General features: G+C 33.6%; 1 protein-coding gene across 8 annotated transcripts in view; it reads right to left on the bottom strand.

The window, feature by feature from the left end:
- Positions 1–15,858, bottom strand: part of LOC117338105 (transcription factor TFIIIB component B'' homolog) — a 48,695-nt gene that overhangs the window by 25,694 nt on the left and 7,143 nt on the right. For all 8 annotated transcript variants that reach the window (XR_004534971.1, XR_004534970.1, XM_033899315.1 and 5 more), the window contains one exon: positions 5,190–5,267. Coding sequence is in view for 6 of the 8 variants with exons in the window: in XM_033899315.1 (XP_033755206.1) it covers positions 5,190–5,267 (78 nt within the window). In the remaining 2 variants the exon portion in view is untranslated. The remainder of the gene's footprint in view (positions 1–5,189; positions 5,268–15,858) is intronic.

Here is a 15,858-nt window from a genome sequence, read left to right as displayed (position 1 = left end):
TTACTGGTAAAATATCTGTACCTCTATGGCAGTAGGGTCAGAGGATACTTGGAATTGATGTAACTGAAGCAATTTAATATATATCAAATTGTATGTGGTTAATGGCTTGGTGGCACAGTGGTAACACACATGCCTTTTACCTAGGCAGGCGAGGTTTGATTACCTGACCGAACGAGAAAAGGTATGGGGTCACCTGCCCATGCAACCAACAGGGTTTTCTCTGGGTACTCCAGTTTCCTCCCAAAGTAAGACCCCTCATGTTCTTCAATCAGGGCCAACAAGCATGATTAATATAAGTTGATTTATTCATTTCACAGTAGTTGTAAAAAAAAAAAAAATGTCTGCTCTAAGGAAGTAAGGTCAAAGGATACAGGAACTGCAATAATTCACTGTCAAAATGTGTGAGATACAGTTCTATAGAAGGTCAGGGGTTTGTTTGGTGTTTTGAATATCCTATCAACAGCTATGGTCATTTAAGGACAGAGGGTCAGGGGATACTTGGACTATGACAAAAAAAACACTGTCAAAATGCATGCTGATGATCTATATACTTGGACTAGCTAGATATGTGTTAAAACAGACAATTTACTATCAAAGTCTGAGGAATGGCATGAGGGTCAGAGGATACTGGGACAATGAAAAAAATAACTGTCAAAATGTCTATATACTTTGACTAGCTAAATACGTGTTAAGACAGAAATTTACTGTCAAAGTTTGAGGAATGGCATGAAGGTCAGAGGATACTTGGACAATGACAAAAACCACTGTCAAAATGTCTATATACTTTGACAAGCTTAATGTTAAAACAGACAATTTACTGTCAAAGTCTGGGGAATGGCATGAGGGTCAGATGATACTTGGACTACCAAAAAATCAATATCAATGTATATATTATCAAAGTTTATGGTTCATTGGTTGTTAAATTCCATATGGCATGAGGATTAAAGATGAACTTAAACCAAAACTGTATTGCGTCCTTATTTCAAGGAAATGGCAGAGATAAAATAACCGCAATGTCAATATATGCTGTAATACATAATTATGTACATACAGGAATTTACAATGTTTGCCGAGCGTGTCATCTGATAAATGTTCTTACTTAACTCCTACATGATGTACTAACACTTGAAAATTTACAACCTGTCTCGTAAATTACACATGTTTATGTATTTTTACGATCAGCGTTCAATGTATACAAAGTTAGTACTAACTTTCATTTCAGTCAAATGCAATAGAATTTGGTAGGTATTGGCTTATTACCAGGGATTGGTCATGTAGGGAAATTCTTTCTTGTTTTTTTGCATTTGGCTCGGCTTGTAAAGCTAGCATTAGCATGGAATTGATGTTACATGTTGCCAAAGACATCCAGCAGGACACCCCACCCCATCACATAATTACTGACAACAGGCCGCATCGGTCATCTCACTTCCAAAATGCTGAGCGGTAAGCAGAAATAGCAACTACCATTTTTATAGACTCTGGTATGTCTTGGTCAGGGGACAGAACCCTAAGCCTTCCTCATAGGAATGAACGCTCAACTAAAGGCCAAACGTAGATCAGTTTCAAGGGAGTATGTGTCAAGAAGAAAAAAACTATAAGATCCTGAAATTTAGTCGCCTTTTATGAATCACACAATAGAACCAGCGCAGGTACAAATATTATGCCCTATACCTGTGAGTCTTCAAATATACTGTATTATGACAGCAAATTCTAATTCACAACATACCAATAAATGACTTAGTATGTAAAAGGGGTTTCTTAAGGCAGCAGTTTCTGAAATATAGGCAAAAGTTTCACTGTATTAAGTGAGAATGTCTAGATTGAAATACTTATACGCTATCATATTTGTGTGATAGTCAGAATATCTAGATTGAAACACTTATAAGCTACCATATTTGTGTGAAACTTCTCCACCAAAAGTCGGAGTAACTATTAAAATAGTGTGAATCGTAGTTTAAGTAATTGAAGTACTATAGCTAAAGGTTAGATTCAGTTAAATAAATAGAAATGTCTAGCCATTTGACCTAGAAAACACATAAAATTTTAAACTCTTCTGTTGTATAAAGACCCTTTTCTCAAATACTCAACACCTCGAAAGCCATCAAAGTCCTTATTTGACAATTGCCAAATCAAAAATGAATTTCACATTAATGGAAAAAAATACAAACACTTATAAACATCATGGACACACAAATTAACACTCTGTGTCAAATGGTCGCTGTTTGGGCCTATTGTATGTAAGTGTATTTGGTTTGTGTGTAAAATAAACTTGTAGGAACTTGTGTCATTAAGCTGTCTCGTAATCAAGTAGAAAAGTAAATAAAGGTTTTATTCACCCTGAAGGATAAAAGGTTACCAAGCCTTGTTAGCTTGAAACAGCATTCATATTTCATTTTGTATATAATGAATCCATTATAAGTTTATTTACGATTTAAATTGCATTTTGTTTTTCTATACAAAGGAAGCAATTTTATGCATTTTTGCATCTTTAAATAAAAGTGAATATCTAGCTCCTAGCTAATGTTTCTGAAAAAAATGTTACCCATATATTTAGATTTTGTCTTTGAAACATTATGGGGACAAGATTTTTTTTTTTAACTTTATAAAATTAGTTATAGTAACTGTGATTACTGGTATACCAAAGAATGAACACATTGCTGTTTATTTGCTGTTGTTGTTTTTATGTCATCTAAAATATAAACAAAAATAATTTCTGCCTCCTCAAACAATTAGAAAATTTTGATTGTGTGTCTTTCATAGCTCTCCTGAAAGACAACAATAATCTGCATGGTAAAACTTAAATTGGTATACTATATATATCCATTTGAAAAGAAAAAATAACTCCCTATTGAAAATTATCGCTCTCAAACTTTAAAACAAAAACTCTGAATTTTGCTCATGAGCTCAAAACACACCTCAGATAAACCTGTTACCAAACTGCTATAAAGCTCATTGAAATCTAATTTTCCCTATAGACAAGTTGCATTCATGACACCATGAACTTAATCACTAAAGCATAAACTAATTCCACTAATTTTATCATTACCAGATGAACACTTTTGACAGGTAGTACCATTCCCCACCTAGCCCTTTAAAATGATTCTAACAAGTCTTTACTCAGCTTAGATAGGGGATTATAAACACGAGGCACCTTTCCTTTAAAATTCCGGGAGATCACAGGAATTGTGGGATTAATTTGACCGTAAATGCTGGAACAATATTTTGATAGTGAGGCCCATATTCAACCCCAGCTGTCAATACACACACCTATTCGGTGAATATCCAAAAAGGTGACATCAGGCACAAGAAACGATAACCAAATATTTAGGGTCTCGTTGGTTTTGACGGTTTATTGAGGTAGAAAATCGGTTAGTATCTTGAGTACACACAGACAGGTTCCTAGCGACTACACAGACGTGTTTAAATTGTGTAAAGGCCTCCAGACTATAGACCAGAAATGTGGAATAACGCTACGATTGTGTTTACATAGGATTTGTAGGGTATGACGTATATTATATGCATAATGACTGACACAAAACTTTCAACTATGGTTAATTGTCAATATATAATACTTCAAAATTGATTTTAAAATACTGCACCCATATAATTCTAAATCAGTTTCAGGTAAACCATATTGTAAGAATACCAAGTAAGTGCATATCGGTTTTTCCTTCAGAATTAACTTTGTCTATTCCCAAAGTCCTCTATCACTTATAAATTTATTTATGTCCCATGACGCCCTAAAGGACTATAGCTTGAGCTCTATCATGTAGTTTGGTTTGTTTTTGTTTAACGTCCTATTAACAGCCAGGGTCATTTAAGGACTTGCCAGGTTTGGAGGTGGAGGAAAGCCGGAGTACCCGGAGAAAAACCACCGGCCTACGGTCAGTACCTGGCAACAGCCCCACGTAGGTTTCGAACTCGCAACCCAGTGGTGGAGGGCTAGTGATAAAGTGTCGGTACATCTTAACCACTCAGCCACTGCGGCCTCTCAGTACATGTAGATTTATCTCACAATCCTATATATATATACATGTATATCTAGGTCCCAAAATCCTTGATCACTTATCAATTTATCTATATCCTATGATGCCCTGAGTGACTATAGCTGGATCTCTATGAACCAGTCTTTAAAGACCAAAATTATGAAAACCAGACAAAAACTCCAATGGTATATGATTTATATTACCCTTCTTTTGCAGCAATACTGTAAACTTACATCTTTTAGTGGTAATCTTATTTTAGCGGTTTTCGCTCTTGAAGCATTGTGTTAAATTATAATTGTGATTATCACATTTTCTGTGTACTGATATCCTATAGGAAATATATATAACGCTAATTGTTCATTGCGCTAATTTGTTATAATTTTGAAATGCGTGAAAATTTGAGTGCGCCAAAATTAATATATTTACAGCATATCTATTAGATATTATAGAAAAACAATTAAAGTAAGCAAACAAAGTTCTGGCTTGTATTGTTCCTATTCAATGTTTTTGTGTCGATAAAGCCAAACTTTTCCCATTTTTCAGTAATTTTTGACTGTAATGCTTGTTGACAAGCAAAAGCCATCAAAATATCACATAAAATTCAGTTGGGTGTACAACATTGAAAAGTCTGGGAAAATTGGCATCATGCATCATCAAACAAATCTGTCTCATGGTTCACCAAGAGAAACAAGCAATACGATTGTCCCCTACCGGCCCACGCTAAAAATAGTAACAGTGACCTTGACCTAAAAACTCTGTTTATTTGGTGTGTGGTTTATTTTGTTTAACGTCCTATTAACAGCAAGGGTCTTTTAATGACGTACCTGGTTTTGGAGGTGGAAGAAAGCCAGAGTACCTGAGGAAAAAAACCACTGACCTACAGTCAGTACCAGGCAACTGCCCTATGTGGGTTTCAAACTCGCAACCCAGAGAGGTGGAGGGCTAGTGATAAAGTGTCCGGACACCTTGACCATTCGACCACCCAAAAACTCTGACACTTAAACTTGATCTGTAGCTAATCATTCTGAAGTCACATACCAACTTTCACCAACACACCTTGAAGCATATGGCTTTGAAAAGTACAGAAAACTGATTGGACAGACAGAAGGACAGACGGAAAGGAAACCTATATATAGTCCCGCAGCTCTCACCACATGACAAACACCTGATATTTTAACACCTGTGGCTGTACAACACACTTACCTATCGGGTGAATACAGAAGTTAAGGATGATCAGCCACAGGGCATCCAACATAGACTTCACATCCTTGTCCAGTAGATCTGAAAGTAAAATTGGAAAATTTGTTTAAAAAAAAATTACAATATGATCTTGATACCTTTCTTCAATTGAGTCAGTACATGTATGTCCATTCATTGATAGGGAACTGTGGATTCAGATGGAAACATGAACATATATAAGACTCTGCCTCTATAAAGTGTGTTTTTTTTAATGTTTTAACGTCTTATTATCAGCCAGGGCCATTTAAGGACGTGCCAGGTTTTGGAGGTGGAGGAAAGCCGGAGTACCCGGAGGAGACCACTGGCCTACAGTCAGTACCTGGCAACTGCCCCATTGTTGGTTTTGAACTCGCAACACAGAGGTGGAGGGCTAGTGAATAAGTGTCGGGACACCTTAACCAGATTTGGCCACCGCGGGCCCCACACAGAAGATGGATGATTATAGATGAACGAATGGTCATATAAAAAAAAAATCACATCATGAAAAGGTATTGGGTCACCTGGCTGACCACAGGGGTTTTTCCCGGGTACCGAGTTTCCACCCACAGCAAGACCCCTCGCGTGCGTCCATCCGGGCCAACAAACGTGACTGATGTACGTTGATTTAACTTTTTTTGCAATTGTTGTAAAATAAATAAAGTTTACATTACAGGTAGGGAATAACATTGTATCCTTACCCCATCTACATACAGAGAGCCAAACAGTTACATAATGGTTTTATTGGCAAAGGAGGAAAAATTACTTAACAAAGATCCAGGATTATATGATTCAGATCTTTAAACAAAAACCCAGACTAGAGTACTGCAAATATCAAACAATATGTATTTCAGAACCACGCGACCGAACAGCTTGATGTCGATATCCTTCAAGAAAATCAATGTCTCCGATACGACTGTACCAGCGGGCTACTTGTCTTTTAAAGCATGCACATGTGCATGATATAATCTATAGGTCATAAAGGTCATTCTGTGATACAAACTGTATGTACAGTACATTATACCTTATCAATATGTTAGACCTAGTAGCTGTAAGCAATTGTTCGTACATATATTATATACAAGTACTTTTTTTGGCAATTTGGATATATACTGTAAGTTTAAATTATCTTTTGTAATTTATATAGTGTTAAATGAATAAAAAAATACCTGTTGACAGGTTTTAATTACTTACAAAAATTTTTCAAGAATGAAAATGATTTGGGCTTTATTTCAAGCACAAAAAGATTATTATTGAAGGAAAAATAATTTAAGATATATACAAGGGCGTAGCTGGACTCTTGATTAAGCTATTATCGAAAGTTTTGGAAAGTTTTGAAGTTTTAAAAATATTAAAATGGAGTTCAAACAAATTTAAGTCGATGGTCCGGCTTTTCCCCCAGTAAACTTTAGTTTTCATTTCTGTTCCCGATGTATCAGTGTAACTACCGTATTTGACCTAATAAGGGCGCAGGGCGCGGGTAATTGACAGTGGGGGCGCCCTTATTAAGATTAGTTATTCTGAAGTTTTATGAAACAGACTATACCTTATAGCAGAATACCCAAGGTTGTGGAAACGGTAAAATATTCAGTCATAAAAATATTCCAGATGAAGATATCTATTCATTATCATATATTAAGCTTAAACATCACTTGAATACTCCTGTAAACTTGTAAACCATGTCAGCTGATCTTTAGACCAGAGAACGTGTGTTCCACCATTTATGTTCAAATGGAACTCTTTTGTGTTCTATTTATAGAAACAGGGGATTTCCCAGATCATATCAGACATCGTTTTCTTTGACCTCATAATTGATTTACAATGTCTTTTACCAGCTTTCTGTTCTGAACAAAAGTTATTTATCAACAAGAATGAAGTCTTTACTTTATCTTCAAATAAAGATGGTAAGTTATTATTTGTATGTGTGTTTAGTTTTGGGTGCTCTTTGCACTGACATGTCATCTGTAGCCGGTAGGAATACACAAAATGTGTTCCAGTTACTTAATTTGCTGAAGAAAATTGAACACATAAAGTAGCAAAATATTTCACATGAATTATTACTTTTGAACACCATTTTGACACTCAGTCAAAGATTTATTTCCTTGAAAAAAGGTAGGGGCGCCCTTATTAGGGCAGGCGCCCTTATTAGGTCAAATACGGTATATGGTTCTACTGTGTATACAAGGTGCATTCGACTTCATATTGATACAATTTGTTTTTATATGCAAAATGAAGTGGATTCACCTGCGTACAGGTAGCTACGCGCCGGATATATAATTCCTGAAATTCTGTTTGCCTGAATTTGTCAGCTTGAATTGATTACATACACTGTAAGCTGTCTAATTTATATAGTAAGGTGAAAACCGATACTTTTATTGATACCGAACAACGAACCTCTGATGTTTACTGTCAGAACAACTGTTAGTTTAGGTCTTTCAATTTGTAGCAGGTTTAAAATCCTACTATTGAATTTTAACTCCTGTGTATAATTATCTGAAATATGACCAAGACAGATAACAGGTTTATTGTCCATTTAAAAACTCTGAACACATATTTCTACAATACAGGCCATCCAATTATGATTATAAGTACTTGATCGAAAATTTCAATTATTTGAAATTATCTCTTATCTTATAAAAGTTGTAATAATTATACAGTTATGAATATATTATTTCTCTGAATTTGTATTTTTCATATATATCTTTATATTTTATATTTTTTATACATATCTAAGCAACGTACAAATAAACAAAAGTTCAGTCCGCCTGAAGAAGCCTGAGAGGGCAGAAAGGCCTTGCGGCAAAGTCTGTTTTTTGTTATTTTTTATACATTCACCTTCGCAAGGACAGATTTCAATTTCTTATATATATATTTGTACATGCATGTAGTTAGGGAAATGGAACATTCATTGATTAATAGTGTCTATGAGTTTTTGTATAAAAACTGAAAACAAATTCATTAACCACAATACATGTGCATTTAAAACCTGCAAACTTCCAGTTCTTCAGAATAATTTCAACACAAGATTAAAAACTCATTGAAATTCATTAAAAAATAATATATTCATCAGAATTGAAGAAAGCTATGTTATGATATACCGTATTTACCCTGAAATAAACCCTGGGAGTCAATTGTAATATAAATTTCTTCTCCGTGTAGGAGACAGATTTTTCTCTCACCCTGGACAGGGTTATCTACAATTTTACCGGTGAGAGATTTTCTTATCTCACCCTAGGGTTGAGACATGCTACACATGCTCTCAACAATTGCATTTCGTCACGTCAACAACAGTATGATGTCACGGTGACACTACAGGGATATATCACATCGACAATTCAATCACATCACATCAACATTCCCTTGCACTGATGTAACGTCCATATTAGATACATAAGATGGTAAACAGGGCAAGAGAAAAATAATCATCCACCCCCAAGGGGGCCAAAGATAATCTATTAATCACAGCTTAGAACATAATGAAATATAGCATTTGATAAGATTTTACTGAACTGCATTGAAAAAGCTTATTATACCAGACATGGGCTTATTTCTAAATAAGTACAGTAATGATGGAATATAAAGAAAAGATAACGATAAAAAAAATTGTAAAAGGTCACGAAAGCGAAGTTTCCAGCTCGTAAAAATGTTTACCTGTTTGTGTAATGCAAGCTTACAACCATGAATCTTCGATTTACGACACCCCACATATTAAAGTTTAAGTATATATTCAAATACATGTCTCCTATTGTTGGCTGCCATTATGATGGTAAAACTTCCGACCGACAAAAAAAAAATCTTGGCGCCCTCGAATGGCTTTTTGAGGGCAATATAATGTTGGGTGGGTTGATAGGTGACCTGACCCTAATATCTATCGGAAGTACCTTCCCTGTTAATACAGACACTTGTCAACACTTCAACAAGACATCGGGATGTTGACTTATGGCTTTTAATCTTGTTCATACATACACTTAGCTTCGGCTGGTTATTTTAAAAACATTTGGACATGAACTGTTTATATATATATATTCAAACAGTAAACATTTTGTTTATACACCAGCGAATTTTTATTTAGACAAGCATACCTTTAAATATTTGAAGACTAATGAAATGATCGAATATATATAAATATATATACAGAAAGTAATGTTTATCAAGAAAAATTCATTCATGCATTTGAATTATTTGAAAATGCTTTTAAACAACATAGGAAGGAACATTCATTAAAATTATTAGATTTAAACTTATATTTGAAAATCTTCCTGTAAATTTTAATAGATGTAGCTAATGAAATAAATATTTAAACTGTAACTGCACAAACATCTTCCATGTGGATAAACGGGAAAAACACAAAAACGGCTGATTTCAAAAAAGGGAGGTAACTCTTTGTGAAATATAGCATACACCCTTAAGTCATTTTTTATTTTATATTTTTGAGTGAATATAGGTCTTTCACTTCAATTTTAATTAGTACATGTTTTAAGTAAATCCAAAAGAAAATTCTAGACGTTTCTTTTTCTTTGCTACAATTTGATATTGATTTTTTACGTGGACTATTAATTCCAATACAAGTGTAAGTTGTGTACCAGAAATATCTAATCACCCCAGTTCTTTGTATATAAAGATCAAACGATAGAGACTAATGCAATATTCGGTCACATGCATTATTTACAAAGCTCTATCAAATGTTGACAGGTTTCTTGTACCTACTAAGGAGATCGAGTGACACCCTATAAGCTATGTACTATACTAAAAATCAATATATTGATTTCTATTGATTAAGATAGGTGTTGGTAGAATAAGAGACCTACAAACCAAGCATATGTATGTACATGTATTAGAAATATATAAACACAAAAACCCTGTTGTAAGAATTATTAAAGAAACACAATTTCTTACAAAAAAAATCACAATTTTTAAAAATATATAAGATATTTTAACCCTCAAAATATACAAATTCAGAGTAAAGATATTAAAGTTGAGCCAAAGCTACATCATACACTTGTTTTGTCCTTCAAGGACTCGTTCACCATATGATGCAAAGAGGCTGAAGTGTTGATGGAATTCCAAGCCATCTTCTAACTCAAGAGTGATTATACCTTTCATACCTTATGCTTAAAAAGAAAGTGTTAGCTGGTTTTAAATTCTCTCTCTCTTCTTAAAAGTCAAAAATACAAAATTTAGAGCTGCATGCTCTAATAGCTGCAAAAGCCCGTTATTGTCACCTGTGACCAAAATGTCCTTTGCAAGGCTAGAAAACAAAAGATATATAGATACTTGACACTTTTTACAAATGGAGAATTGTTTTTCCTTAAAATAATCATAAGCTCTTTTATAACTTCTAAACATGTTCAATTAGTTTAAATTTGATGAAAAAAATACACAAATAAAACTATATGAAATTTCTTCTCACCCATTAACAAAAGATATAAATCCATAGACGGTTGGAATTTTGTTCTCATTATTTCTGCTGCTGTCAAAAGCACATGCACAAAATGGCGCCACACGCTCAAAATTCCTATCACATGTACTTCTGAATACTACCTTCCAGAACTGAATATCTCATCTGAAAAATCTATGCTATTTGTGATCTCCACATGAAAATTACACATAGATCTAGAGTTATACCTGAATCAAATTCATATGAGGCTCTTATTTAATACCGTAAAAGAAATTACTTGACACAAAGCTCTTGAACCTGTAAAGACTTAATAAAAGTTTGGCACTATGTACATTTTGTATTTTGACCTGACAATGGTAAAGTATGCAGTATATAAGTGTATAGGCCTATTATAAACCACAATTTCAATGTCCACAAAGCATTTCTGTCTTAAAAATTGGATTTGAGCTTGGACAATTCTTATGGTCAAAGCTGAATTAGAAAAGAGAAACTTCTGCCAACTTGCATTTTGAATATTAAAATCATGACCTGGGTTTTTCATGAATATTCATATCCTGTTATGAATATTCATAGTGTAAAATTCACATATTATCTTTGACTATTATTTAAATATTGCGGGTATAGGTTGATGATGCTGCGTGTACTCAGGAGACCTATACATGTATGTATATAAGTATTCTGTTTCTTATAGCCAAATAGGTCTGAGTTTCTAACTCCTCTCAGTTTCTAACGGCCATAATAATACTCAAATACCACTACTCATATCTATAGCCTGTCATACCCAAACTAGATTATATTATCACTGTTTTACATGGTAAAAGCCCATGCTCAGAAATAAGCCCGCCCCATTTTTTTCACATTTTCTCTGTATCTCGGAATTACTTTTTTACATGGTATTAAGCCCATGCTCAGAAATAAGCCTACGCCATATTTTTTCACATTTTCTCTGCACATAAGCCCATATTCAGTGAAAAGCCCACTCCCTTCTTTTCACTACATATATAGGTCCTTAATTCTGAATACACCCATATCCCCTACTTTTGAATTTCCAATCCCATTAAATTCCCAATAATCTTCATTTAAGGAAGGAAGATTTGAGCAACACAGGTTGCGAACATGCTGCATTCAAAGACACATTAATATACATTACGTATATCTCATTTGATTATTTTTTTTAAAAAGGTAAAAAACTATATAAAGTTATTGACAATGTTTTTAACTGAAGACTAGATCAATATATTATGTATCTATCCCATAAATAAGCCCCCCTCCCTTAGTGTAAAAATTGTAAGTATTAAGGTCTGTGGAGGGATTTATCTGTGAACCATGTACTTTTCAGCAAAAATGTTTAGAAGGGGGCTTATTTGTGATAAATATGGTATAAACATTTAAATCGGGTAATTATCTAGTCAGTTAAATTCTAAAACTTGGTCAACAAATTATGAATTAAAGCTACAACTATAGGATTTATGCTGCTAATTTTACACCTTCAAACATTCAGATAATATTGTAAGTTAAATTAATTTGTGGATCAAATTTCAATTCATGGGTCAAATTTTACTATCCTTTAAATTCACTATTTAATGCTTGAACTATAAAACAGTAATAAAATTCTGGCTTATTGACTTAAGATATAGATATGTAATTAAACTAAGAACGCCCAGGGTCATATAAAATTTACAACTGTATACTATACACAGAGCCCTAAGGGCCTTTTATAGATTTCAATATAGTAGCCTTGCAGTTTTATCATAGGGTATGTTTACAATCTTGACACACTTTAAAATTATTAGCTATTGCAAGCCTTATCCTGAGTATGTTTGTCGATTTATTTTCCAAATCTATACAAGTTACATTGATAGCCAGATAGCCAGACCATACAACAAGTTTAAATGCCAGATAAAGAAATCATTTCCTATAGACAAGCACCTGTGACCAAAATCTATGTCCAGTTATCTTATTAAAAAAAAAAGATTTGTCATCTTACGATCAGCACAGCATCAATTGTATCTAGCTCCTATTCAACTTATTTTCATAAACATCAAACTTTCAAAAGAAATGTTTTTAATAATTTTTGAAAATTGTTAAATTTTGATGAAAGTATATTCATAACTTTTGCCTAAAATTGGTTAGAATTTTGATAGATTTGATACATTTTTTCATTTAATTAAGTTAAACATGCTTTGGAAATCATATACCTGCCTGATTGTTATTTCTTTTCTATAATGACAATATCATATAATTTTGATAACTATAATGTACTTGTAATAAATATTTATCCAATTTTATCTAAATTTTAAATAAATCAATACAATTATTTATCAGAATATTTGTAATCACTTTAAAAACATTCAACAAAACCATGAGTTTTATTATCAATATACATGTACAGTCAAACTTCGATGTTTCGAAGTTCAAGGGACTAACAGAAAAACTTCGATACAGCGGGACTTCGAATTATTCATGGTTGACAATAGATCGATATTTTCTTGATAATGACCATATCTGTTAACGTTACATGTCCTCAGTTAGCTGCGATAACGTAGCTCTAGACGACGGACGGACAATTTCTGACAGCCGGAGAGCAGTGTAGGCAGGGTATGAATATTCGTTCTAGTCCTCAGTGTCTTCGTGTTGATCGTCGCCTGTCAGGCTCACATCGAAAAGTTTAGTTAATTTATACCTCAAACACAACAAAATATACATTCTTTTCATTAATTATACCTAAGCATTTGATTAATTAAACAAAATATGTATCGGTTACAAAACACTCCTATATCGCGTTTAACAGATAAAACAAAAAGAAGTACAATGCACACTTACGTAAGTCGTTAGGCTTTTTTGCTAAAGACACGTGCGTTTACGTTATGTGCATATAAAATACGGAATGCCGATCGGTTGGAGAATGCATGATTGAATGACAAATAATCGATTTACTTGGATATTTATGTATAAGTTTGAAACGTGACACTTTGAATATGAGTGAAGCCATCGCTAATTGTTTGTGTTTAAAATTGGTCCGGTTGTTTTACAGTTCCGTAAAATTTACTCACCGACCGCTGATTTCAATGGCGGCGGAGATTATCAGAGACGACTACCGAAATGTTTAACCGGAGTGATTAAATGTCATGGCTTCTAAATACACTTTTTATCTATCAATTTGGTCTGATTATTAATAAACCCCATGACCAGGAGTGACAACACACGCTATCGTTATCCCTATTGTCAGTCAGGGCATTTGGGGGAGAGGTGTGAAATCTTGCCGCAGGGGTCACGACAAACACCTGTCCAGTGGTCAGTACAGGTAAATTTTTTGTTCGAATCATGAGATGTCAATTACCTATAATATCATAGCTAACGGGTCATGAAAAAAGTTCGATACATCGAAAACTTCGATTTATAAAAATTTGAATCATACATAGTTTCGTTAGTAGTGTTATATAGTGAGAAAATTCGGGACCAAGCAAAAAGTTCGATACAGCGAGAAATTCGAATCAACGAAGTTCGAATCATCGAGGTTTGACTGTATTGATAAATTGAATGCTATATGTCCATACTGCATATTTTATTTTCAATAATTTACTTTTTTTCCAGTCAAAATTTACTACCTGCAGGTATCCACTAAAACAAGCATGCTGAAAGTATATATATATATTGCTGAAGCAATACATGTCTCCTACTGGCTCCGTAAAAAAATAGTACCAGTGACCTTTATCCAAAAACCCTGAAACTTAAACTTGATCTGTAGCTACTCATACTGAAGTCGCATACCAACTTTCACCAGCACACCATGAAGCATGGGTGAGAAAAGTGAGGAAAACTGAGTGGACGGACAGACAGATGGACAGATGGACAGATGGACAGATGGACAGACGGACAGATGGACGGGGAGGAAACCTATAGCCCCCTGGTGAAACTGGTAGGGGATTGACAAAATCACCAAAAAATATTTCAACACAATTACTGCAGTGAAATTTTCGACTTTATAGATTTCTGCAAAATGGTTTATGACTATCGAAACCTTAATGACATTTACCACAAACTTAGATGAAATGAAATCTCAACGTTCCACTTTAACTATGGTAAATAGTATATTACTGTATATATATATACAGTGGACTTGTCGCTGTATAATCAGTCGCTGATAATTCCGACGACTAATTTGTTTTCGATGGTTTAATTCTATAGTTCTACTAGGTCAGCAAATCTAGCAATGTACATTATGTGTATGAACAAGTGTTAGGTCTAAAATTTTATGTATATTACAGAAGGACTTTGGACTGAAATAGTTAAGGTCAGCTTAAAATTTACAGGTCAAGATAACATGTATTTATGTACCAGTATGATGTGTACATGAAACATGCACAACATGAAAAATAAATTTGTATAAAATTCAAGATTACGATTGCTTAAAAATCAAAGTTCTTCGAGAACTAAATCCTGAAAATTCTTAATTCGCCTGCAAAAATGAGCTGGTGTTATGAAAATGTTAGCTTTATATATATAGTGGTATGTGACAGATAAAAAAGGGTGAATTGAAAGGAAGCATGCAGATGTACATTATAGCCTAAATATTTGAAGAAAGTAGAACAAAATTGCATCATTCCAGTATCATAAGAATATATAGCCAAACATTAACAGAATTATATTAATATTCCAAAACTATATCTTCAAAGGGAAGCATCGATACATAAATAGATACTAGATTTTACTTTAGAACATAACTGAACCATGAATTTAACTTCATGAATGCAAATCAATACCATTATAAATTTCAATTAACATTGAATCTCCCTTTACAATTTCATTTCAAATTATGTCCAAATTAGCTAGGCTAAGCAATGAAACTTAAATATGTTTATATTGGGTTTTTAACTAACAGATTAATATCTTAGAATATCTAACAGTTCTATTCTTGCTTTAATATTATTAAAGTTCTTGGATAAAATTGAAATACAGGCATATAGTGAAAATCTGAGGTAAAATTGCTTTTGAATATTCGACAAACTAATGTTTCTTAAGACCTGAATCATAATATTTGGGGTCATGTTAAAACATGAACTTTGCATTCTACGTTCCTTATACAATTTTAAAATACCACTCATTATGAATGAGTGTAAAATATGTTGATTACTTCATTATGTAAAACTCAAACGAAATTTGACTAATTGAACTGACCTACTTTTTCTACCTGAATGGAAACTTTACATAAATACATTGTATATATACATAGGGCAGTCTAAAATCTCATTTGCATAC

The sequence above is a fragment of the Pecten maximus genome, chromosome 1 (genome assembly GCF_902652985.1).
Source record: "Pecten maximus chromosome 1, xPecMax1.1, whole genome shotgun sequence".
In the NCBI taxonomy this organism is placed as follows: Eukaryota; Metazoa; Mollusca; class Bivalvia; order Pectinida; family Pectinidae; genus Pecten; species Pecten maximus.
The sequence above is the reverse complement of the archived record's forward strand: the minus strand, read 5'-3'. Positions and strand labels throughout refer to the sequence as shown.